Here is a 27,545-nt window from a genome sequence, read left to right as displayed (position 1 = left end):
ACTACAATTCAAGGTGCTCATCATCAGCTTTAAATGGCACGAGGCCAGGCTACCTGCAGATTGTTTTTCCCTAAGCACACCCACCTATCCTAGCAGGTCAGATAGGGTAAGCTTTAAAGACCTGGCTTTTCCCACAAGCGCTGGGAATTTAGATGATGGCATTTTAACATTCATTAGTGCCAGGTTTTTGTTGTTTTTAATGTTTTATGTTTTAACTTTTTGAGTATTTAGATTTTAAAATGATTTTATCTCTTTTAATTTTTAAAATTTTTGATTGGGAACTACCCAGAGCTGGGTGACTCGATAATATTTTTAAACAAATATTTCCAGCATGAGAAAGACTGATTTCCAACAAATCTTTATTTTCAAGAATATAGAGACCAATGTCATGTCATAATGTAACCTGGCCTGAACCCTGGGGAAAAGGATCCAGGGAAGGCCTAATACACACAACAATTATTCCTAAAAACAGAAATTTGGAGAGCGAATGAAACTTTATGGGGTCCAAGGATGTCCGTTTGAGAAGGGGCCTACTCCTGTCCTTTTCAAGACAGGCAAGACCACCCCTCCTGCAATGAATCACTAACCACAGCTTGGGCCCAACTATATGCCACTACAGTACCTAGGAGGACTTGGTCAAACAGGAGACATAGGTCCCGAACACTCAGCAGCAAGGACTCTGCCCATTTCCTCAGGATCAAGCACTTCAAATCTTCCCAGATAACTGAGCTTGTTCCAAATTTTGACTAGGACCTCAGTGGAACGATGTACCAGAGCTTCATACTCAAGTTACTCAAAATACTCAAGTTCCCTCTGAAACCTCATTGGTTCATCAATGACCTGGGGTTAACTCGTTGAATAGGCCCCAGCTTCCTGCAATGGAAGGCAGTGATACAGAATGTCAGGGATAAAAGGGGAATGATCTAACCATAGAAAGTGACTGGTATTAGTATCCCTCCCTTTAGATTATCTCACAACCACCCTAATCTTACATGTGAACTCCTCTGAGAGTTGAGCCCCGAATAAGTTGGACCAGGTCTGTAATTGCTACAGTGCCAGTAGTGGGTTGCTCACGGTTCTCTCTGGTTCTTGCAAACCGGTAGTAAAAGGGGCGGGAGGCTCCGCCCACCTGCCCTGACATCATATTTGGTGATCTGCGCATGCGCAGAAGCGCGCACTCCCATTGCAAACCGGTAGTCAAGGTAAGTAGAAGCCACCCCTGTACAGTGCCCATGGGTCACCTCTGAGTCTGGGCCAATGCCCCCCCCAACCCAAGCCTGGAGAACTCTACCAGCAAACTGGCCATGGGATTAAGGTACTCAGACAGGGAGGAAGATAAACAGGAAGTTTTTTTGTTTTTTTTTAAATCTATCTCTGGATAGATTAAAAATATGTGTTTAGTTTACCATAAGGGAAGCAGCAAGGGTAATAATTCTTAAGATCAAATGTTATAATATTAAGTCAGTACTAGGAAAAAAAACACCTTAAAAAGTAATTTCTCTCCAAACTACAGTTGTCAGTGACGAAGTAACAGGTCTAAAGTTCAGACACAATAAATTGCAGTGAATGGGCAATGTTTTTATTACATTTGTTAGCAGTTAAAAGTAATAAATATTGCAACACATGGAAACAAGTTGGAAAGCTGATATCCCAACCCAATGGGAGATTTTTTTTTCATAAAACATTGCAGAAAATTATCCATCCTGCAGTCAAAAAGACAAGATAAGGAGCCTTCATAGTCATGGCTTTGTCGAATAAAATAACTTGAGACTGTATCCACTTTCTGTAAAAACCTGTTTGCAGATAGACTCCTGGCAACCTTGGCCGGCCACAACCGTAACCAAAACTGCTGATCCCTACCAGATAGTACCTGGTGAGATCTGGCATATAGCACGCAAGAGGACCACCACTGTCTCCCTGGAACATAAGATACCAAGAAAAAAATATCAGTGGAGGGAACTCTCAGATATTAGTGGGAAACATATTATTAATCTAACACATTTACTTAACCCACGAAGCATGCTTTGCTTAACGAGATTTTAAAATCATAACTGGCTGATATAGCACAATCCACTAATGTATAAATATTAGCTGGATATGTATGTTAAGCTGAGCCAAGTATTAGGGTTCATTGTATGTTCTCAGCAAAGAAGTTGTGAGCTATAGCTTCCATGATTTGACCCCCAAAAAAAAAAAGCTTTTCTGTAAGATACCCCCTCCTAGAAATGGGATATTCTTGCCTTGATTATACTGCAAAATGTACAAGTCTGTCAGTCTCTCAACATCTGACCATGACAACTCCACTGCAGGCCTCCTGGTACTTTTCTGAAAGTCCAGTCTTCCAATGGTAGCTGCCAAGAAGGCATGAGCTAAACAGCTATTAAGAGAGGCAGCCTTGAACGAACCTTCTTAGCTTCAAACCTGGCAGGAAGTTTAAATATACTGAAAATTAAGATCGTTTTACAGGGCTTACTTTATGGCATGTTTGATCACCCATCAGCCCAAGTATTACAGCTGGTGGGGTGCAGGAGAAGGGCCTTCTCTAACATTGCCCCTGCTCTCTAGAACATATCTCCCCCCACCCCCAGAGTAAGGTCAGCTCCAACCCGCCTGACCTTCCCTGAGAGTCTAAAACCAGGTTCTGCCAGTTAGCTTAAGGCTCCAACGAGGGAGCATCACAGTGGAGGTGGGCCACAGTTTAACAACAAATCCCACCTCCCCACCCCCATTCTGCTCCCATGCCCTCCCCATCTTTAATTGGACTGTAGCATTTGGCTTGTATTAACTTATTTATGTTTTTCGTATATATAATTTTTATCTGTGGTGGAACAGTGATTAGAGTGCAGTACTGCAGGCTACTTCTGCTGACTGCCGGTTGCCTGCAATTTGGCAGTTTGAATCTCACCAGGCTTAAGGTTCACTCAGGCTTAAGGTTGACTTCCATCCTTCCGACGGTAAAATGAGGACCCAGACAGTCTGTAAACGCTATAAACTGCTTAGAGAGGGCTGCAAAGCGCTGTGAAGTGGTATATAAGTCTAAGTGCTATTGCGAAGTGCTATCTGTTATGATTGTAAACAACCCAGAGTTACCATGTGGTAAGATGGGCAGCCAATACATTTTATAAACAAAAAAGTAAATAATGAAATTCTCTTTTACCTGACAACCATCAATTCCTCCTTTTTCAGAGCCAGCACAAAGCATGTTGTCTCTCACCATCCCTGCATACCAGTCATGTTTATTACAAGTTGATATTGGAATAATATCGACCTGTGCTTCTTGTAATACATCTCTCTCTCTCTCTAGGATGAAAATTCAGAACAAAACTGTAAGTACTCTTATGTCTGTTTCAGGCAAAAATGGAAAAATGTTGGTGCAGATTATTCTTGGTGCTTCATAAGAATCTTAAACCTAACAACACGAATGCACCTTGCTTCCAATTGGTTACCCAGTCACTTGCTCAAAGAAAAAATTTAGAGGTTTTTTCAGCATTTGGATATGAAATGAAGTTTATTTGGCACTTAACACAGCCAGTAGGTAAATAGAGAGGTTACAATGCAATGCTATCTTTTTGCCAGAATTCCTTCTCATTTTTTCCAATGGGCAAACATTGAATTGTTTAGGCCAAGGGTGTCCAACTTTGGCAAATTTAAGACTTGTGGATGTCAACTCCCATAATTCCTCAGCCAACATCTTAAAGTTGCCAAGTTTGAACACTCCTGGTTTAGGCCGGGGGGGTTCTAAAATTTTTTACTACCGGGTCTGTAGGCGTGGCTTATTTTGTGGGCGTGGGTTGGTGGGGGGTAATCTGACTGGGTGCGTGTAGCCAACTTTTTTTTTTTTTTTTTACTTTTAAAAGCATTTTTTCTACAAACTTAAGAGGTTACAGAAAAAAATGCTTTTAGAAGCCTCTGACGATCAGGGAACTCAGCTGGAACTCAGCTGGGATCACCAGAGGCTTTTAAAGGCAGTTTTTTCCTACAACCTCTTCGGCCGAACAGGTTGTAGAAAAAATGCTTTTAGAAGCCTCTGATGATCCCAGCTGAATGGCGGGATCATCAGAGGCTTTTTTTTTTACTTTTAAAAGCATTTTTTCGGCCGAAGAGGTTGTAGAAAAAATGCTTTTGAAAGTAAAAAAAAAAAGCCTCTGATGAGGTGGGCAGGGTAAGCGAGCAGCAACCGGGCCAGGGACCGGTTCAGGGGCATGGCCAGCCAATGTTATTACCAGTTCTCCGAACTACTACAAATTTTTACTACCGGTTCTTGCGAACCAGTGCAAACCAGGAGCAACCCACCACTGGTTTAGGCAGTATTGAGGTATAGTAGTGCAATGAAATGAAAAACAATGAATACTGGGACCAATGTTAAGCAACCTGTCCTTCATAGCATCAATGATTATGCATGTGAGCTGAGCAATCAGTTAACTTACCGAAGCAAGAAAGGTGTTACTGATATGATCACAGGAAAACAACATGGTTAAAAGTTGCATCATTTTTTAAAATACGAATTCAGGTGTTCCTGTCTTATGAAAGATATAAACAGGTAGAAGCGAACTGTAGAAAAATATGAGACTACAGATGTTCCCTTCTTTCAATATTTATAACAGAAAATTGATTCTGGCAGGAGAAGCAGTTTTCTGAATATAGAATTAATGGTTAAAAAGTTTGTAAAAAGGAGACTAAATATATCAGTTAATATGAAAAAAACAAAACCATTTTAGGCAGGAGTGAAGTATTGAAACAATATTTTATCCTTATGGAAAAAATTAGGACAGAATGATCAGGCAGTAGAATGATTATAGGGCACAAAGCTCATTAGCAACTCTTAAATATGAGTGACCAAGGAAAAATGTCTGAAGGAGTCAGTTGTGTTCATCTGCCATACGTTTCATCACTCAATTTATTCATCAATAGTTATAGCTGCTCTGCAGTCCCAGGATAAAACCTGCAATAGGGAGGAACATTGTTCCCCATTTGTTAAATGCTGGGCTGTTAGGCATATTCTGTTTAAAGGTCTACGCCAGGGGTATCAGTCACGTCATCATGTCGTTGTCACGTGACATATCGTGACTTTTTCCCCGTTCGCTAAACCGGGCATGGGCGTGGCCAGCGCGTGACGCATCTGGCCAGTGGTGGGATTCAAATAATTTAACAACCGGTTCTCTGCCCTAATGACCGGCTGATTGGGCGGGGCCGTGGAGTGGAATACCATTCAGCCTCCTGCAGCACTCTGCCAGTCAAAACAGGGTTTAATTACAAAATGTGGGCTTTGCTTTATGACATCCAGATTCAGCGAGCCAGGGGTGTGAACTGCACAGAAAATACACTTTTGTTTGGTTTTGAAGAAATATTCCCAAAGTCAGATGTACACTAAACGTGGACTGACTTTTAGCTACACACCTCCCCAGCAAACAGCAAATTTTGAAGCTCCAGGTAAAGAGGATTCATTTTAGGATGAGTAACCACAGTTTGCATGTTGGAGGTTCCTAAAGGAATGCTGGGAAACTCTGTATTTTAAAGAACATTTGAGGGAGGGGTGCAGAATAGCCCTTCTCTGCCTGACGCTGTAGAGACCCGGCACCAATCAAAACTCCAGTACCGATGATGTTGCCTACTGTAGTTTGGTAATGAAATATCTGCAAGAAAACCATCAAGCTCAGAGAGAACCAAGGAACCCACAGTTCAACCCTAAACTACAAATATTCTCTTCTATCGATAAACACTTTTTGGTTAGAGGAACTCAAAGCCTGCATTATATGAAATGGATTTCATTCTACATTTTGATATGACTTCTATAAATAAGGAATATAGAATTATAATGGCTGAGTATTTGATCCTTCATACATCAAAAAAATACAACGCTAAGGAATAAGCAAATAAAAAACAGATTTGAAAAAAGAAAAGGCTCAGGAATGAAAAAGAGTGAAAGTGTAAAGAAAGAGGAAAAGAAGGAAAACTGAAAAAGAATGACTTACAACTTTTTTTGGAACAGATATAAGTAAAAAAATATATCAAACTCTTACTCTAAGATTAACATTTGTTTATATTATTTCCGTAATCCCTTATTTAATCATCAAAGCCCAGATCAACTTTTAATTTCAATTTCTCACAAAAAGGCCCAGTAATGGTTCATATCGCTTTAATCACTATTTGTTAATGAAACCAAAACTGATTTATTTAATTGCACCAAACTCTAAATAAAACAGGAATGGAAAATCCTAAGATCTAGTGTAGACTCATGCTTCTCAACTTTGGCAACTTTAAGGTGCATGGACTTCAATTCCCAGAATTCCGCAGGCAGCATGAAGTTCACCCATCTTAAACTTGCCAAGAAAACGCTGAAAAACGCTGATCTACATATAGGGATAATTTGTCTTTAAATCAAAGGGGAGTGGTACCTCATTCCTGGATAATTTCCATCCACCACCAAAAAGGAACATTCAGGTTTCAATCCAACTTTCTCATTTTTAATAGACCAATGGAAAAGGGAAAATAAAAATTCACCTTTTTCTGTTGTCTGTCCCCATCCAGTTATAAAACATGGCATCTCATCATTTAGAGCAACAGGAACATCAGGTATACAGATGGGCTGGATATATTGATTGAATTTGATAGACTCCATCAGTTTGAATAAGGCAATGTCATTCTCATAGGTAATCTTGTTAAAACTGGGATGCATAATGATAGCCCTGATCCGGCTTGCTTTGGTATGGACGTGGTATCTAGAAATATGATGCAATCCAACCACTGCTCTCCAAAACGAAGCGACCCTAGAACAGAATAAAGCCCTCTGTAGAAATCAATGTGAGCTGGCTGTAGAATTGTATGGTAGCTTCCTAGACCCTGAAATTTGCACACTTTTACTTACCTTTTATAAAAGTATTTTTGTCAATCTTTTTTAGATAAAGAGACAATGAACAAGCAAAGGGAAAAATAATTAATGCAGAGATATAGTATCAATAAGTGGACAAAGTTGTTACTGAGAGTAAACAGTCTCAGTAAGTCATTGATGGAAGATTAATCATAAAAAATAGAACACATTAAATTATTTTTACAGTTTAAAAAAAGGATTTTAGAGCTTTTTTAATATCTGAACTGAGTGTCAAAGTCTCCACTATTTTGGCATTTAAGAATATCAAAAAGGGATTAAACAGGAACAGAATTAAAAACATTTTAGGTAAATATTTAGTTTCTAATTTCCTCTTTGCTATACTCTGAGTGGTATATAATATTTATACATTTTCATGTCTTTCTTATTTTGATATTTTTTTTGGTCAAATTCTTTTTACTTTTAAAACACTTTAGATGTTTATATCTGGTGTGCTGTATCATATGGAATATACAGCATTTGAAAGCTATTTTTGCTTACCAAACTGTTCCGTATGCTGTTAATTTTGCTGTTAAAATGTATCTTAGGAAATTGTGATTTCTTTGTTTTATAATGTCTTGGAATTATGGCTACTTAAAAAAATGTGATTCATAGTACTGTGAATAGTATTTCCATGTACTGCACTTGGGATTTTTTTTTTTTACATGGCCACTATATATGGTTAATCATCCCTTCTTATTCCTTATGACATTTTCAGCATGTATTACTAAATTTGGCAATTATTGATGCATTTGTCTATTTTGGGAATTTTATACAATGTATAAAGCATTAAAGCACACCAGTTTTCTCAGTTGTAACTTGGGCTAAATTATATAGATTTGTTCCATAATTTTTCCCATACTTGTGTTGTGACCTTAAAGTTTGCATCCATTTTCTTGTGCTTTCTCTCTCTCCCTCTCGCTGTACATAATCTTCTATAGTAGATCATTTAAGATATTTAGCCCCTTTCTCAGAGCATTACTTGCACTGATTTTTAGATATATTTTTGGTCTTTTTCAGTCTTCCTTGAATTAGTTTCAAAGTCCTTTTTGTTGTTGTTATGGTCCTCTGGCAATGGCAGATGGACAGTTAATACAGAGACAAAAGACATTCTGCCCGGTGGTTAAAAATAAAATTTATGCAGCCTAACCATCATGAATTCAAAATATCAGCCCAGATTCCCCAGCAGGAAAGAAGTAGAATAAAATGAAGAATAAGAATAAAAATAAAATACTGATAAATGGATAATGATGCAGGTGTGAAAACAGACATAAGAATAAACTAAAAGGAAATAAAAATAAAACTGAATAAGTAAAAGAAAGAGATTCAAAATTGCCTTTTAGAGGGAGCTCTTGACAGTAGATGCTACGTGGACACCATCCTCTTTGTTGGGAAGAGATATATGGGGTCAGACTGGTAGTTCCTGGGAAGACCTCTGCTGCTGAGATCCATGGGGGAAGGATTGTTTCCGATTCTTTCAGGCCTCCTGAACAGCTGAGAGACGTCTGATTTTTGAAAAAGCTTGGTTAATCCAGGGACTATTTGCCTTCTCCTTTTTTGCGATAACGCCCTCACCTCCCTATCTGAGTGATTCTGAAGTGAAGCATTTAAAATAAATCACAAGCTGAAAAAAGTGGGGGGCCTGGATGTTCCTCCTCCATTTGGTGACCTGACGCTTCTCCTCAGGGGTGGGTTCTAAATTTTTTTACTACCGGTTCTGTGAGCATGGCTTATTTTATGGGCGTGGCTTGATGGCCATATAACAATTATTTAGGATTTAGCAGAGGTACGATTTACCCATTTATTTTTGCAGGCACTGATCTACTCATGTATTTTTGCAGGCACTGATCTACTCATGTATTTTTGCAGGCACTGATCTACTCATGTATTTTTGCAGGCACCGGTCTACTCATTTGTTTTCTGATCTATAGGGCGGCCCTTTGAAGCCCTGCGGCAAGAGTTTAAACAGTTTTTTCCCCTCTAGCCATCAGCTGGGACTCAGGAGGCAGCAATAGATTGGGGGTGGGGCCAAATAAAAGGTAAGAATAACGCGGGGGGTGGGGGGGGCAGAACCGGTTCGGTGACGTCATATCGTCACCGCTACCAGCTTGGCGGAACCGGGAGGAACCCACCACTGCTTCTCCTCATAGTAACAATTCAAGCCTCTGCCTAAGATGTAGCATCTGAAGAGCTGGGCACCATCTCCTCTCCTACTTGCTTCTCCTGTAGGTTGTGCCAAGTGAGAAGCACTAATGTGTAATTTTTCATTCCTTTTTATCTAGATCAGGGGTGTCAAACTCAATTTCAACTGGGTGGGTGTGGCCGACTGGGTTGACGTGGCCAGCTTGATGCCACTCCCCAAACTGCTGGCATGTTTCCTCTTCGCATTGGATAAACTGGGCCGAAGCCACACTGTTTCCTCTTTCTGATGGGTAGACCGGGCCGAAGCCACACTGACCCACTGTTTCCTCTTTCTGATGGGTAGACCGGGCCGAAGCGATGCAGACCGGTCCCTTACATTTTCCAGCCCACCAGCCAGAGGCAACCACATTGCAGACCGGATTCGGCCCACAGGACTTGAGTTTCACACCCCTGATCTAGATGGATTATCCCTGGCACTAAACATGGCAGTAGCAAGCTATGAGGAAGAGAAAAAGAAATGGAAAAGATGATAGAACAAAAAAGAAAGGAAGTTTAGCTTGATTTGACCATATGGGAAGAAGGCAGAGGTCCCAGACATGCATGGTCTCTGGACTAATGAAGGTCCAGAACAATATCCTCTCACAGGCACAATTTCAAAATCATCTAGCCATGCTTCCAATATGAATGAGAAGAAAACACCCACTATGGAATGCTAAAGGAAAATGTCTCAGATTACGCTAATTAACAAAACACGATCATGATGGTCAGATCAAATCAAACTCAAGCTGCTGACAATGGTTTTAAAATGTCATTTTAAGAATCCCACTCCCATCTGAAATCTCCTAATAGCCTACTAGTGAAGAAATACAGCAACATCAATATCATCCAGCAGATGTCAGGCACAAAAATGTTAGCACCACATGTGAAGTTCCAATCAAACTGGTTTATTACTACTCAGGCCTATGCAAGAATCTACTCAACTAATGCTTAGCACTTGTGTGGCATTAAGAGTCCTTGGAATTCAAGGGGGATGTGGTGAATTTAGACCATTTGTAGCTGTGTAGAGATTCTAGGTCGATTCCTCTCTTGACTCTGCCCCCAGGTTCTGCGCTCCTTCTCCTACATCAGAACATTGATTGCCAGTTATTGTCTAAACTCTATTCATTATTAAATGGAACTAGGATTAAATTAAGATAGAAAAACAACATGAAAGATCAGCCATTGACTCATAGCTTAAAGTACTAATGCCAGCACCCAAAAAATCAATAATTTAAACCTATGATCCTGAATCAACAACTATTTTGGGCTTTATGCTTTTTAACATTTATACTTTATTAGGTTCTAATAGTCTAGTTGAAATATTGATTTATATTGCTAGTCCATGTATGACATGGCATAGGCTAAAGAAATTGGCTTTATGGGCTCCTTTTTGTAACTGGGGAAAATTACATAAGGAGTCTGATGTTTGCTACATTTAGTATTAAAAATCCCAAGTGTACAATTAAAGTTTCTGGAACCCCAACCAAAGTCTCTTTTCATACATTCTTGTTCTTCAGACCTCACAAAAATTATATTTGGAAATAATAATTTTGACGGGAGTAAACATGTTTACTGTTATATTAGAAAAGAATTTACTACTCAAGTACAAAGGCCACAATCTCTAATCCAGGGGTGTCAAACTCAAGGTCTGTGGGGTGCTTAAATCTGGCCCGTGGTGCTGGCCTGGAAACATCAAAGGACCGACTCGCGGTGCCTCTGCCAGCCAAAACAGGCCACATGTGGCCCCCGTGTGGCTTATTTTCAGCCTTCTGCAGTACTCTGCCGGCCAAAAACAGGCCGCATGGAGGCCTCAGGAGGCTTCGGCACAGCCCATTTTTGGCCAGTAGAGTGCTGCTGGAAGCCATGGAGAGTGAAAACGAGGCGCAGGGGACTGCACGCTGCCCCCCATTCCCGTTTTGACTGGTAAAATGTTGCAGGAAGCTGTTCAGGCCGAAAATGAGGCAGAGGATGTGCCCCATTTTCACTGGCAGAGTGCTGTAGGAGGTGTCTGTCCCATCTCCCCCCCCACTCCCTGCCCCCCCCCCCGCCCGTGGAGAACTACAATGCTAATCTGGCCCTGAAAGAAATCCAGTTTGACATCTCTGCTCTAACCCATGAACCATGAATGAAGAGATTATTTCTCCACTTTGGAAAAACAAAAAACAAAACATAAGGTTTTTTAAAGACAAATTTATTTGTAAGTGGAAATCTGACATAAAACTCACAGTTCACGCAAATGGAACCCAATTTAAGATTCATCAAAAGCTCCAAAATAGAATGTCAGCTAAATATAATTGAGTAAACAGTTATAATCCTAGTTTAGGCATGAAAGCCAGCTTTGTGATTTTGGGTCAGTCATGCACTGTCAACTCAACTCACCTTACAGGGTTGTTGTGGGGAAAATAGGAAGAAGAAGGAATACAGGTAGTCCTCTGCTTACAACAGTTCATTTAGTGACCATTCAAAGTTAGAACAGCACTTTAAAATGCAACTTGCAACCGTTTTTCAGTTACAGCCTTTGCAGCATCTCCATGATCTTGTGATCAATTGCTTGACAATTGGTTCATATTTATGACCGTTGCTGTGTCTCCAGGTCATTTTGCGACTTTCTGACAAGCAAAGTCAATGGGGAAGCCAGATTCACTTAACATCTGTGTTACTAACTTATCAACTGCAGTGATTCACTTAACAACTGAGGCAAGAAAGGTTGTAAAATGGGGGAAAACTCACTTAACAAATATCTCACTTAACAACCGAAAGTTTGGGCTCAATTATGGTTGTAAATCGAGAACTACCTGTATTAGGTATATTCACTGCCTTGAGTTGCTTATAAAAATAATAAAGGTGGGATAAAAATAAATAAAAATATGCTAGTCTCAACCTTCCTTTTCTTTTTTTTTTCTTTTTTTTGTAAACAAACATACATATACAAACATAGACATTAAAACAAACTATACATAAACTAACTATACAGAAAAGTCAAGTCTTACTGCTTGAACTTTAAAAGTAGAGCTACTTCGGTAATTATATATCTATGTATCTATATATATTTATCTTTCATCATGTACCAATATTTATACAACGATATTTCATTTTATTTCCTTATTTTTGTGTCATTGGGTGGTATTCCCTTATTTCGTGTTCTTTTTATCTAACCAGTTGTACCATTCCTGCCAAATTAAATAATACTCTGAATCTTCTTTTCCCTGTATCTCTTTGGTAAGTTTGTCCATTTCCACACATTCCATTGTTTTTTGTATTATTTTTTCCTCTGATGGCGTGTCCTCTAGCTTCCACATTTGTGCGAAAGTGATTCTGGCTGCGGTTAGGATATGTATTATCAAGTATTGTGTCTCTTTTTTATAGTCCTTTGTCAGTATTCCTAGTAGATATGTTTCCGGTCTGAGGGGCACTTTTTGGGTGGTGATTTCTTCCAGCTGATTCTGAATTGTTTTCCAAAATTTTTTGGCCTTTGGGCATGACCACCACATATGGTAGTAGGTCCCCTTCTGTGTTTTGCACTTCCAACAATTCTGATTCGCGTTAGGGAACATCCTTGCCAAGCGTGCGGGGGGAAGATGCCACCTATAAAACATCTTGTATTTTTTTTATAGGGCACGGACATTGTCAGCTTAGTATTTACCTTCCACATTTTCTCCCAATTTTCTAAGTTGATATTATATCCAAAATTTTTAGCCCAAATAATCATATTTTCCTTCACAACTTCTTCTTCCAATTTGTATTTTAATAGATAATTATATATTTTAGTTATTAATTTATTATCTGATTGCATTATGATTTTATCTAATTCATTCCTTTCTTTTTGGATTCCAAATTTTTTTATGTTGATTTTGTATCTTGATTTTATCTGTAAATACGGCCACCAATCAATGTCTGTGCCCTGTTGTCTCAGTTCGTCTCTTGTTTTCATTTCTCCCTCGGTATTCAACAATTCGTCATAGGTTTTCATCTTGTCTATATCCATTGTGTTCAGATAAATTTGGGCCTCCATAGTTGATAACCATCTTGGAATTTTATCGTAGTGTTTTCTCCTTATTTCGGTCCAAATTTTTGCCAATGCTCCTCTGATATAGTGTCTCCTGAAGTGTTCATGTTGCCTTGGTTTTTCCTCCCATAAGAATGCGTGCCAGCCTTTCGACAGGTCAAATCCTTCTAATGCTAACATTCGTTTATCTTCAAGTGTTATCCAATCTTTGATCCAAGTTAAAGCTGTTGCAGTGTTGTAGGTTTGCCAATCTGGGAGTCCCAGACCACCCTTTTCTCTAGTGTCCTGTAGGTGCTTCAGTTTAATCCTGGCTCTTTTCCCTTGCCATATATATTTTAAAGTCATTTTATCAAGGTCTTTGAAATATGATTTCCCTGGATTTATCGGTATTGTTCTAAATAGGTATAATAATTTCGGTAAGATTGTCATTTTGATTGAAGCAATTTTGCCTAATAGCGATAATCTCAATTTACTCCATGCCTCTAAGTCCTTTTGGATTTGTTTGGCCAATTTATTATAATTGTCTTCTTTTTTTTTTTTTTTTTATTGCAAAAGTTTTACAATTAGATTTTCACCCCTTTTTTCACCCCCCCCCACCTCCCTCCCCAAACCCTCCCTAACCCTCCCTAACCCTCCCCCCCCAGACTTCCCTATTATATACTCATAACTAATAACACTAGTAAACAAGCTTAAACCCATCCCTCCCCCTGTATAATTTTTCCTCTTTATCTCTTTACATTAAAATATTTCTAATACATTAAAATATTTCTAATACATTATTTTCAAATAAAAGCTATTTGATACTTTCTAGTTTGGTATTTGTTCTGAACATATTCTATCCACCTTTTCCATTCCCATTCATAAGTCTCTTGTGAACAGTCTTTTAAATATGCTGAAATCTTCGCCATCTCAGCAAAACTGGCCATCTGCAAAGTCCATTCCTCGATAGTGGGTAAAGCTTCATTCTTCCAATATTTACCTATCAACAATCTTGCTGCTGTTATCATATACAATATCAGTTTTATCTCACCCCGTGTAAAACCCTTAACTATACCCAATAAAAACAACTGTGGAGAAAATTGAATTTTTTTCCTCAAAACATTCTGCATGACCCACCAAATTTTTATCCAAAAAGCCTTAACTTTCCTACAGGTCCACCAAACATGATAATACGTAGCATCCAAACATTCGCATCTCCAACATTTTGGCTGAACATTAGGGTACATACATGACAACTTTTTAGGATCTAAATGCCATCTATAAAACATTTTATAAAAATTTTCTCTCAGATTTTGCGACTGTGTAAATTTAACATTCTGAACCCAATTTTTTTCCCATGTTTCCAACATCACTGGTTCTTCAAAATTCTGTGCCCACTTAATCATACAGTCTTTAACTAATTCAGTTTCTGAATCTCTTTCTAGCAAAACATTATAAAGCCTTTTAATATGCATTGGACCTTTCTCTCTTATATGTCTAACCAATTCTTCCTCATGCAACATAATACCAGTTTTTTGGTCCTCTTTCCATCTCAGTTGTAATTGATTATATTGTAACCAAGTTAGATTAAGCCCTTCATCCAACAGTGTCTGTAATGTCTTCAGCTGCCATCTGCCCGCATCTGTAAAAAGAACCTCTTTGTATAAAAACCCCCCGAGTGACATTATATTTGTATTCCACAAAGTATGACCAAGATCCAGCCATAGCGGTATTTTATAATCCCATTTGAGTCGGTGCTTCTTCCAAACTCTCATCAAAGAGTCTCTAAGTATATGACTTTTAAATACTTTATCAACTTTGTCATCGTAGAATAAGTAGGCATGCCATCCAAATTCAAGGTCAAAACTTTCTGCTTTCAATATTCCAGTCTTTTTACTTCCAAACCAATCACTTGTTAAAGTTAAAGCTGCTGCATCATAATATAACTGTAGGTTTGGGAGTTTAAGACCTCCTCTTTCTGGAACATCTTGCATAATTTTCAATTTCACTCTCGGCTTCTTCTCGTTCCAGACAAACTTATTCACACCAGACTGCCAGACTTTCAGTTGTTTGTCACTTTTAAGCACCGGAATCATTTGAAACAAAAACAGAAATCTTGGCAAAATGTTCATCTTAACTGCTGCTATTCTTCCAAGTAGAGACAGTTGCAGCTTTTTCCAAGTCTCCATGTCCTTCTGAACCTCTCGCCACAACACCTCATAATTATTTTGAAACAATTTCATGTTTGATTCTGCAACCTGAACTCCAAGATATTTTACCTTAGGTACAATTTCAAAACCTGCCCTCCTTTCCAGCTCATGTTTACGATCTTGTGTCATATTTTTAACTATCATTTTAGTCTTTTTTGAATTCAGTCTAAAACCTGAAACTCTACCATAGTCTTGTATAATGTCGTTCATCAGGATTGTTGATTCCATTGGTTGTGATAGGGTAACGACCAGATCATCTGCAAATGCCTTTATTCTATAATCCTCTTGCCTTATCATTATGCCTTTCAAAATTTTAGAGTCCCGTATTGTATTTAACAAGACTTCCAATGTTAAAATAAATAAAAGTGGGGACAACGGACATCCCTGTCTTGTTCCTTTTTCAATTTTAAACTCTGTCGTCAAACTTCCATTAATAATAATCTGTGCTTTTTGCTCTTGATAAATTGCTGCAATCGCCTGTATAAATTGATCCCCAAAGTTCATCTTTTTTAAAGTCTTTAGTAGAAAATTCCAATCCACTCTATCAAAGGCCTTCTCTGCATCCAAGAAAACCAGCACTGCAGGAATCTGTTTATTCTTATCAAGATATTCCAATAAGTCTATTACTTGCCTTACATTGTCCTTCATATATCTACCCTCAATAAATCCCGCTTGGTCCTCATGAATCACCTTTTGGATTACTGGCATCAACCTGTTGGCTAATACCTTCGCATAAATTTTATAGTCTGTATTCAAAAGAGATATTGGTCTATAATTCTCTGGTTTTTTAGGACCAACTTGTTCTTTTGGTATCAAAGATATATAAGCAGTTGTCCAAGATGGGGGTATTTTACCCCCTTGTTGAATATTGCAAAATAAATCTCTAAGTTGTCCCACCATTTCAGCTTGTAAAGTTTTATAGTACACTGCAGTCAAACCATCCGTGCCGGGAGCTTTGGCTGTTTTTAGCTGTTTAATTGCTGCTGTTATCTCCTCCTCTGTTATAGGATAATTCATTCTTTCCTTTTGTTGATCGGTAATTTTTGTAACTCTCTTATCATTTAAATATTTTTCTATAAGTCCATTCTGCACCTCTTCTTTGGCATATAATTTAGTATAATAGTCCACAAAAGCTTCTTTAATTAATTTTTGTTGAAAGATTTCTTTCCCTCCAATATCAATACGATCGATAATCCGTGCACTTTGTTTTTTCCTCAATGTGTAAGCCAACCATCTGCCCGGTTTATTAGCGTTGCAAAATGTGTTATGCTTCGCGTATTGTAAGCTTGTTGCAACTTGTTCCGCCATAAGCATTTGAAATTGATCTTTCAAAAGTTTTATAGCACTTCGTATTCTTTCATCTGATGGGTTTTTAATAAGTAACTGTTCTTTATTCTTTATTTCCATTTCCAACTCAGATCTTTTCTTTTGTCGGAGCAGTCTATGTTTAGAATTCATATAGATAAGTACCCCTCTCATATAGGCTTTACTTGCGTCCCAAACAATTTCAATTGGGGTACCTTTATTCAAATTTATTTCAAAAAATTCTTTCAAATGCTTTTTAAGTTCTATTGTATTTTTTTCATATCTAAACAAGTTCTCATTTAATCTCCAAGAACGTCTCTCAACCTTATCCATCTCAATTTCTATCCATACAGGGCTATGGTCAGTCAAAGTTCTTGGAAAAATCTTTGTTCTTTTTGTCTTAACAAGTAGATCATTTGACAACAGAATAAAATCAATCCTAGAAAAGGATCTATGTCTATCAGAAAAGAAAGTGTAATCCAATTCATTTGGATTATGTATTCTCCAAACATCTTTTAATTCCATATCTTCTTTCATATCAAAAAAAGTCTGTGGTAGTCTAATTCTAGACTTTGCCAAGCTCTTTTTATCTAGTTTAGAATCAATTACTCCATTCCAGTCTCCCATAATTAAAATAGATCTATAGTCCCATTGCAATATTTTAGTATGTAACATCTTATAAAAATAGTCCTGTTGTTGGTTGGGAGCATAAATTCCAATCAAAAGAATTTGTCCATTTGCTGTAAGCAATTCAATTGCTACAAACCTACCATCTTGATCTGCTTCTATAACTTTCGCTGTTAATTTTTTATTTACATAAATAACCACACCATTCTTTTTCTGCGAAGTTGAAGATATATAATGTACTCCTAGTTTTGGATTTATCAAATATTTTTGATCTTGAATTGTGATATGCGTTTCTTGTAAACATATTATATCATTATTAAATTGTTTCAAATATGTAAATAATTTCTTCCTTTTCTGTGCTGAATTCAACCCATTAACATTCCAAGATAGACATTTAAAGGTCATCAGCCTCTTTCTGTAACGCAGAGCAAAATATTTGAAGTTCATCCGAGAGCTTCGATCTCGCTCCTCCCATAGCGCCACTCTCTTGTACGGTACTCTTAACTGCCTTCTTGTCTTGTCTTTCCTGTTGTTGTTGTTGCTTTTGTTTAAGTAGCTTGGATTGAGCTCTAGTTATACGTTGATCTTTAACTTCAGTCAACTGAATCAAATCCAAAATTGGAGAAGAATCCAGCAAGGGCTCACTCAGAAAACCTCCTTCTGCACCTTGCACTATTTCTAATTCCTGCTTAGACTGTTCTTTCAATTGCCTCTCTTCACTCTCCTTAATCTCCAAAACTGTAGATGTACGTGGAGATGGTGTTCTTTCCTTAAAAATAGTACTATAAAAGTGTTGTGCCTTCTCCACGGTATTCAATCGATATCCTTCTCCCTTATATCTAAAAATTATCCCAGCTGGTGCGTCCCACCGGAAGGGTATCTGTAAATTTTTCAATTCCTTAACAAGAAAACCAAATTCTTTTCTAGCTTTCAGCATTTTGGGAGGTAGTTCTTTAAAAATTTCAAGTCGTGAACCCCCCACTTGTACAGAGGTGTGAAAAGATTTTTGCAGGATATCATTTCTAATTTCTCTATCAGTAAAGTATATGACCACATCTCTGGGCAGTTGTCTTTGTCTGGCCACCCAAGAGTTCACTCTGTATATTTTATCTATTTTATGAAATACCAAATCAGGATTAGCTTGTAAAATCTTAGCCAAGGCTTCAGAGCAAACTTGTCTCAAATCCTGTCTCTCCTCCTCTCGAATTCCCCGAAGCCGTATGGCGAATTCCATCGCCCGGAATTGTATCATAACAATCTCATCTTCAATTCTCTGCATTTTATTGTCAACCTCATCAATTTTATAATCATTGTCTTTCATTTTAACATTAACTTCTGATTTAAATTCTTCAACTTTAAAATCAACTGTCCCAATAAATTTTGCCAGGCCAGACGCCACTTCTGAAATTTTTTTGGTCACCTTATTTTGATTCTGTTTCACCATGTCTTTAACTTCATTAATTTCCTGCATAAATTCCTGATGTGATTTTTGAAGTTTATCATCTATCTCCTGTTGAGATTTTTGAAATTTATCATCCAAAGTTTTAGAAATAAATTCTTTTAAATCTCCCACATCAAATTCTTTTTTCTGAGTTTGTAACTGTTGAGCAGGGGGAAGTTGCGTTTCATGTTTGTGTGTGGGGGATCCCCCCCCTAATGCCTTCCCTTCCTGCTTCTTTGAAGCCATCCTGGCTCGTGATCTAGTTTTTCTAAAGAGGGAAGTTCCTTTTCCTTTCCCTCCTGCACAAAGACTTCTAAAAAAGTCCCCCAGATTTGTTCAATTAAAAGCTGAGGTAGAGCAAAGTCCAATATTAGAAAGGGAGAAATTTTTCACTTGCTTCTCTAACAAACAAGGCAACTTTGCAACAACTTGAAGACTTGTAACACAAAATAACTTCACCAATCCACACTCATTGGCTCGTTAACTTTAAGGCTAAGCGCCATGTTTTTTCCCAAAGCACTTTCACTCACTCAAATGTCTCAGTTTAAAAATCAGCAAAGCGCTAATACTTGCGTCTCCAAATTTGAGGGTTCCGATAGGTTCACTGTTTGTTAAAACTTATTCTTTTCAAATTACGTTTCCTGCAGCCGGCTTGTTTTGCGAGAGCAAAGTCGTCCCACGTCGCCCGGAGTTTCCGCAGGTTGGGAGGGAGCCTCGCCCGTTCTCACCCCAGAAACAGTTCCCTGGGGGACAACGGGGGCTCAACCTGTGCCCTGCGATCTCTACTTCTTCAATCCTTGGGATTTTGAAGCTTTCAAGCCGCTTCTGAGTAGCGAAGCGGCTCTACGGGCGGCGGGGCTGGCGGAGCTCCGAAAGGCACCGCCGTCGCCGAAGGCAGAGAAACCGGAAGCCATAATTGTCTTCTTTAAGGGATGATACCTTATTGGTAAGCCAAATTCCTAGGTATTTTATTTTTGTTGTTGTTTGTATTCCTAGTGTCTCTTCCAATTCTTTCTCCTGGGTTTTTGTCAAATTTTTGGTTAGTAGTTTTGTTTTTTGTCTATTAATTTTCAATCCAGCGACTTCACCATATTGTTCTATCTTCCTTAGTAAATTCAATCCTGATTGTTTTGGTCTTTCTAAAATAAATACTACATCGTCCACGAACGCTTGTAGTTTATACTCCTGGTTTTTTGTTCTTAATCCTTTTATTTCATTGTCATTCCTAATTTCATTTAACAGTGGTTCCAATGCTAATATATATAGTATAGGAGAGAGGGGACATCCTTGTCTCACCCCCTTGGATATTTTAAATTGGTCTGTTGTCTCTCCATTTATCCATATCTTTGCGGTTTGGTCGGAGTATATTGTTTTGATCATATTTAGGAATTTATCGCCGGTTCCCATCTTTTCTAATTGTAATATTAAGAATCCCCAATTAAGATTATCGAACGCCTTCTGTGCGTCGAGAAAAAGTAAGGCCATTTTTTCATCCGATTTTTGCTCATAGTATTCCAGGATATTGATTATTGTTCTTGTGTTCTTATTGATTTGCCTATTTGGAATAAATCCATTTTGATCTGGATGGATATAATCCACAATAATTTTCTTCATTCTCTGGGCCATAATTGATGTGAATAATTTATAGTCTGTATTTAGAAGCGATATGGGTCTGTAGTTTTTGGTTTGGGTGAGATCTGAGTCTTCTTTGAGTATCAATGTAATAATTGTCTCTGTCCATGATTTGGGAGTTTTGGCTTCTAGAATTGCTTCATTCAGGACTTGTAGTAAAACATCATCTATTGGCTGGTACTCAATTTTGTAAAATTCCGCCGGGATGCCATCTGGACCTGGTGTTTTATTGTTGTTCTGTTTCTTCTTTGCTTCAATTAATTCTGACATCGATATTGGTCTGTTCAAGAGTTCTCTTTGAGTTTCCTTTATTTCCTGAATGTTGGATTTATTTATATACTCTTTAACTTTTTCCAATTGGACTTCTTCTTGTGTATATAATTCCTGATAGAAGTTCCTTATGATTCGCTTTTTTTCCTCATCCATATGCTGCAATTGCCCTTGTTCATCTTGTAGTTGCTGTATTAATCTTTTGTCCTTTTCTTTCTTTAATTTATAGGCCAACCAACGTCCTGTTTTATTTGCGAATTCAAATTGGTTTTGTTTTGCCATCTTGATTTTCCTTGCTATTTCTGTTGTTGTTATTAAGTTTATTTCATGTTTAATAAAGTTTATTTTTTCTTTAATCTCTTTCCCGTCGGGTCTATTCTGTAATTTTGCTTCATGTTTTGCAAGGTCAATCAATAAATTGTTTCTTCTTTGCTGTTTCTCTCTATTTTTCTTCGCCTTAAATGAAATTGTTAGTCCTCTTATATATGCTTTTGTGGTATCCCATAGAACTTGCAATGATGTTTGTTCCCTATTGTTGATTTGGAAGAATATCTCCATCTCTTTCTTTATCATCTCAATGTATTCTTTATCTTTGATGATCTCTCTGTCCATCATCCATCTTCCTCTTTTTTGCTGGCCTTTCCAGACTATTGTTATAGGACTATGGTCTGCCCATACATTCGGTGTAATTTCGATTTCTTTTATGTTTTCTCTTAATTCTGCAGTCATCCAGGCCATGTCTAGCCTGGACCAGGACTGATGTTGATTTGAGTAATATGTATATTGTTTTTTAGTTTTATTCAATTCTCTCCATGCATCTTTCAGTTGTAACTCTTGAATCATCTCCTTAAAGGTGTCAGGTAGTGTCTTTTTCCTAGATTTATTTTTTTTATTACTTTGGTAGTCATAATCCGTATCCACGATTGCATTATAGTCCCCTATTATACATATATGTTCATAATCTAATTCTTTAATTTTATTATGTATTTTTTTGAAGTATTCTTTTTGGTTCCCATTTGGAGCATATATTGATATCAGTAGCATATTTCGGGCCTCCATCTTAATGTCTATCATTAGTATCCTGCCATCTCCATCTGTGTAGATTTGTTTTGCCTGAATATGGCTTTTAATGTATATTGCAATGCCTCTTTTTTTTTTTTATCTGATAGTGAGGTGAATAATGTTCCAAGTCTTCTATTTTCTAGTAGCTGTTGATGTTGTTTTTTGATATGTACTTCTTGTAAATTGATAATATCTATATCTAATTTTTGTAGTTTTTTGAAAGTGTGTGTTCTTTTAGTTGGTAGGTTAAGGCCGTTTATATTGATTGAAATTAATTTCACTTCTCGTCCCATTTCCCTTAATTTTTCTTTGTTAGTCTAAGTCTACTTGTGTTTCTTGTTACCATTTGTGTTTTCCCCCTAGCACCTTCTCTCTCCATCTTCTCCCTTTCCCTAGACTCCTTCTCTTCCTTTTCTTTTTTTGTTTCCCCCATGAAGTGTTCCTGATTTGTGTTTTCTGAGTCACGTCTAGTTTCATGTTCTTCTTCTATTATAAAGTGAGTGTCAAGAAATTCTTGTGCCTTCTCTATTGTGTCGATTTTATATTTTTTGTCGTCCCAAGATATTAGAATTCCCTCTGGCACCAGCCAGCGGAACATTATTTTATGTTGATTCAGTAGGGTTGTCAAGAAATTATAATTTTTTCTGTATTCTCTTATTCTTCTTGGAACTTGTTTTAGGGTTATTATTTCTTTTCCTTTATAACAGGGTTTTCCCTCTCTCATTAATGTGTAGATCTCTTCTTTTACAGTTTTGCGTGCGAATCTAACATGTATTTCTTTTGGTAGTTTGTTCCTACGAGCGTAGTTCGTATGAACTCTATAGATTTCGTCAATCTCCCTACTAATATCGTTTTTTTCCTTCTGGGTAGCCTCTACTAATATATCTGTCATCAGGTCCCTTAGATCTTCTCCTTTTGTTTCTGCAATATTTTGAAACCGTAAAAAAAATGACGCCTTTTCTAATTCTAGATGGGTAATTGACTCTTCGAGTTCTCTATTTAACTCCATTTGATTTTGTTCAATGTTATCCATCTTTTTCTCAGTTAAGACCATTTTTGCTTCCATGTTTTGAATTCGTTCTTCATTTTTAACTATGTTTTGCTGTATTCTCTCAATCTTGTCGTCCATTTTTTTTATATTATCATTTATTTGTCCTACTTCTGATTTCAGTTCCTCATGGTTCTTTTTTGTTTCTTCATGATTAGTCGCTATTGTTTCTTGGGTCTTGTTCATCCCCTCCTGGATCATAGCTAATATAGATTGTATATTCTGTATGTTGTGTGCAGTGGCAGCTTTTCCTTGTCTGTAGTTAGCATCGTGTCTATGGTTTTTTGTTGTGCAGGTGAAGATTGTGTAGGTGTTAATTTTTTCCCTGTTTTAGTTATTGTTATTGTTATTGAGGATGTTGCCATCGTTTTTTGTGTTATTTTTCCCCAAATTTTCATACACTGGTTTGGTTGGGGGTAGTTGAAATATCGTTATATAGGAATCTGGTTAATTAATTCAGAGGGGTTAGGGGGAAAATACAGTGTTTTAGCAATTCATTCTTCTATTCTTGCTCCTATGCAATATATTACAATTAATATTTAAATACCAAGTTATATTAATGATAAATCACATTTATATTTTAACTTTCCTGGTTTCACAGTACTTAAGTTCACTTTAATACTAAACAATTTCTATATAACCTTTATGTAATAAATCAATGGGATTTAGGATTCTCTATAGATCGTCTAAGATATTCTATTAAATTATATCACAATTACCAGTATACAATGTCTATATTAATATCTAACTTTCTAATCAATATACAATATAATTCCCCTTAATCAATATATTACTGTAAAATCTATAAACTTATTTCAATGGGGTGGGAAACCATAAAACAATAAAAAGAAAGATAATATTAAATCAATTCTTTAGTATATATTATAATAGCTTCAAAATTCAATATTAATATTATTTAAGCAAAGTTAAGTAAGTTTTAAGTTTGAATTTTATAAAATAAATGAAATAACTATATTTTAATAATTTAATATTTAAAGTTCTCCACTATATCACTTTCAGATCAATTAGGATTACTTCCTTCTCGTTCTTCCTTCGTTCCTCAGTTCGCCTTCTTTTCACCCAGCTTTCACAGTTCTTTTGCAATAGCTTCTGTTAAATCTGTGAGTCAATTGTTCCAATTTTCCTGTGTAGCAAATTGTATCTCCTTTACCAACAACGTCAATTTGTCTAGTGTCTCGTTGCAAATCCCGTGTCTGTGTTTTGGGTTTGTTGATTGCCGCTGGATACAAAGTAAAAGTTTCCTTCTCTGAATCCACAATCCTCAATCCGCCATTCACTACCGTTCAGCTGATTTCCTTCCGCCCACGACAGTCTGAAATAGTCTCGGTTCTTTGAGTTTCACTTTCTACAGTCACTCTCTTAATTAATGTTTTTTCCTTGTTAAATCAAGATATATTGTTGTAGAATTGTAATCCACCGCTTACTTATAATCCTTTTCCTTCTGTCGCTCGTTCCTTTCGCCAGTCAAATCTGCCTTGTCACTTTGGGTATTAAGCTTCGCTCCGGTCACTGTCTCTCGCCGCTTGCCTGACGATCTAGCCGCCGCTTTTTGGAGTCCTATTCTCGCCAATATCTTTAAATCCTTATGATTATACCTTCGTATTCGATTAGCTTAGTCCATTACCGATGTTTCTCTTTACAATCTTCGCTTCCACACTTGTCGGTTGACAGCGCTCCGGCCAGCCAAGATGGCTGGTTTTTTCCCGGCTGGAGTTAGATTTTTCTTCTGAACCTTCGGAGTGATTGCTGTCACACCGAGGTCCTAGAGAATCCTCCTTTTTCTATCGACCTCTCCGCGGTCGATAGTGCCAAAATCGGCTTCCAATCAAGAAATTTGGAACTTCGGGGACGGAGCCTTGTTCCCCTCGTTCCTTACACGCTGACGTCACCGCCGGAAGTCTCAACCTTCCTTTTCAACTGCTACCTAGATCTGCCTAATTTTCTTTTTTCTTAAATCCGGTTTCTTCCAGTCCTCTCAGGTACTTTGCTTCTGAGATCTCTTACTTTTGATTTTGGATACTGATCCTAACAGATTTTTTTATTCCTTCAAGCTACTCTCTTTTTTGCTCTTTAACTTGAGCAGGGGATTGGACTAGAAGACTTCCAAGGTCCCTTCCAGCTATATACTTATTAACTTCAGTTTGCAGCTCATCTACCTTTAGCTTCCTTCCTCTATATTTCTTTCAGCAATATTTTTGTAGGCTGCTTTATTTTTCCCTACCCATTTTGACTTTACTCAGCTGTAGTCTTACTATCATAGACTGATATCGCTTTTGTTCATACCTATAGTATGACAGAATTAACTAAAAATCACATAAGCAAAAGCTGCCCATTTAGGTAAGCATTTTAATGTAGTGCTCTGCGGAGCTATTTCTCACCTAACCTCATTGTGGACTGATTTGGGATAATAAAAGTTAATGTCAGCAACATATATTTTAGTAACACTAATGTTTTATTACAAGTTCAGGAAGTCAAGATCGATTCAAAAATATATTTCTAAATTCAGCCAATACTGTATAGGCAAACCAAGCCTTTTTTCCCCTTCTATACTGATAAGAGTAGTTTTAAAACGGAAGAGAATACATACGTCCATTCTTTAATGCAGTGTGAAGCTGTCAACACCGAGTTGTGATTAATTAATGATCCACCACAAGCATGAACAAATCCTTTACCGAAACGATAAAGCTCAAGACTAACTTGCCATGGCCACCCGCCAAGCTGAGCATCAAGTCCACCAACAATTCGTGTCCCTGTTACTATGTTATCCACAACTGGCCTTGTTCCGCAATCTAGGAGGCAAAAAACAGTGCCTGTTTTAAGGATTCCTCCACAGACATAAATTCCTTGACAAGCAACGGCAAGTTTGAAATCGACGCAAAGAGCGATTAAGTAGATGATGGTTGCGCAATATGGGCGCAGCCAGCTTTTATTTTAAACCAGAGGCAAGTCTATGTTGATGATATTCTGATGTGGAGGGGTGACATGATAGCAATGTTAGAAGAAATATCCTTCTGGGTTCAGCTCCAAGTGGGGAAAAAAAGACACTGGAAACACGGAGACTGCTTGGAAAGATGGTTTAATGGTGGACAGGATCACATGATTTGAATTCCTGAACAGAAAAGGGACTAGATGCAGCGAGTCCTCGGGTTTTATGCCCTCTCTGGCTTTGAACTTCCCGGGGCCCAGAAAAAGTATCCTGATTGTCAGACTCCCAGGGGGTGGTGGTTTTAGCTAGCCTTGCTGGCTGATGTAATCTTCCCAGGTGCCATGTAGTGAGTTTCTGTTGCTAGATGGGTCCTGTTGTGTTGCAGATGATGGTCCATTGACAAAGATGGGAGGGAATTGAGTTTCTGCCTCTGGCCCATTGACAAAGGGTGTGGGGGGCAGGGAGCAAGAAGGTGGGAGCTGCTTCGTCTTTAAAACATGCTTCTCCCATTTCTCAACCGGGGAAATATAATATTCTGCCTTTTTAATATTTCCTAAAATATTTCATTCTTCTAGGAAAGGGGTGGGTGCTAACTTCCTACAGCAGTATTCCAATATTTGAGATGGGGCTACCACAAAGAGAGGGGTCAACTTATTTTCCAAAGCACCAGAGGGCAGGACAAAAAACAATGGATGGAAACTAATCAAGGAGAGAAGCAACCTGGAATTAAGGAGCAATTTCATAACAGCGAGGACAATTTTTTTTTTTTTTAATTTGATTTATATGCCACCCTTCTCCAGAGACTCAGGGTGGCTTACAATATGCTAAGCAATTAACAGTGGAACAGCTTGCCTTCAGAAATCGTGGGTGCTCCATCACTGGAGATTTTTAAGAAGAGACTAGACAGTCACTTATCTGAAATGGCAGAGGTTCTCCTGTTTGAACAGTGGGCTGGACTAGAAGACCTCAAAAGAGCCCTTCCATCTCTATTCTGATTGATGTGTTCAAAATACAGGCAACGTGAAATACACCTCCGCCTCCTCCTCCTCCCCCACCCCGCGCGTGTTCCTTATTTCAGATGCCTTACTTTCTATTTAGTCTCCCCACCCACATTTTCCTATCCATCCGCCTGCAAACATCCCTTCATATCCGCCAGAGCTTCTACTTCTTTCTGCTCTGTTTCTTCTTGGTCGGGATTTCTGAGCAAATCTCCAGGGCACCCACTGCCACCCTGCCCAGGACAGCCGTTATGGACGTTTGCAACGATCAGCTACTTTCGAAGGCGAAGAAACCTCCCACTCCACGTTTTTTTTAAAAAAAGGGGGCGGGATTTCCAATCCCCGCTTTGCGGAGTTGCACCTGGAGTGAGATTTAGACGCCGACCGCGAGGCGCTCTGGTAAAGGAGAGGTTGTCGGGAGTTGTAGTTCTCTGGGGAAGGCCAGCGGCGCGGCCCACGTGCCCTCCGCGGCTTGAGGGTGGGAGCGGTTGGGCCTTGCGCCTTCGACGGCTGCCGCCCGTCAGGCGCGTCGAGCTTCGGGTGAAGAGGCGGCCTTACCGGTTGTAGGGATCACAGAGGACAGGGCTTTGGGCGGGGTTTCGCTCAACAGAAAAAGCAGCGGGAATAAGGAAGAGAGCGGCGCGCAAAACCGCCTCTGCATCGTCGGTCCGGACCAGAAAGGAAAAAGACGCCCGCCTCGCTCGCCCTGCTTCCCGGCAGGAAAGGATGCCCAACGGCGGGGAGGCGGCCGCGGGCTCCGCCTGGAATGGCCTTTGCGACGCGGCAACGGGAGGCCAGTTGGATCGAATGGAGGAGTGGGTGGGTGGGTGGAAGGAGGAATCGCGATCGCCAGTCCCACTGTCGGGTGGAGCGGAGGAAGTAAGATGGTTCGCTATTTCTAGATGATGGGAGAGGGAGAAGTGGGGAGAGGGAGCGAGCGAGCGAGCAGGCAGGCAGGCAGGCAGGCAGGTAGA

General features: G+C 38.6%; 1 protein-coding gene across 1 annotated transcript; it reads right to left on the bottom strand.

The window, feature by feature from the left end:
- Positions 1–1,629: 1,629 nt before the first annotated feature.
- LOC139310650 (transmembrane protease serine 12-like) lies at positions 1,630–27,232 on the bottom strand. The gene is made up of 5 exons (XM_070934848.1): positions 27,130–27,232; positions 25,235–25,436; positions 6,502–6,767; positions 3,158–3,300; positions 1,630–1,917 (listed from the first exon to the last, which is right to left on the bottom strand). Exons 1-5 carry the CDS (start codon positions 27,230–27,232, stop codon positions 1,675–1,677), a joined length of 957 nt encoding a protein of 318 aa, XP_070790949.1. The 3' UTR covers positions 1,630–1,674.
- Positions 27,233–27,545: the final 313 nt, after the last annotated feature.

The sequence above is a fragment of the Pituophis catenifer genome, unplaced genomic scaffold, assembly GCF_029215685.1.
Source record: "Pituophis catenifer annectens isolate HBS135680 unplaced genomic scaffold, rPitCat1.0.hap2 SCAF_2, whole genome shotgun sequence".
NCBI classification, from domain to species: Eukaryota; Metazoa; Chordata; class Lepidosauria; order Squamata; family Colubridae; genus Pituophis; species Pituophis catenifer.
The sequence above is the reverse complement of the archived record's forward strand: the minus strand, read 5'-3'. Positions and strand labels throughout refer to the sequence as shown.

Coding starts and splice junctions, on each gene's coding strand:
- LOC139310650 (XM_070934848.1), bottom strand. CDS start 27,232: ATGCAGAGGCGGTTTTGCGCGCCGCTCTCTTCCTTATTCCCGCTGCTT. Junction 6,768..25,234: donor CACTGCATTAAAGAATGGAC/GTATGTATTCTC, acceptor ATTCTGTTCTAG/GGTCGCTTCGTTTTGGAGAG. Junction 1,918..3,157: donor GAGGAATTGATGGTTGTCAG/GTAAAAGAGAAT, acceptor CTTATGTTCCAG/GGAGACAGTGGTGGTCCTCT.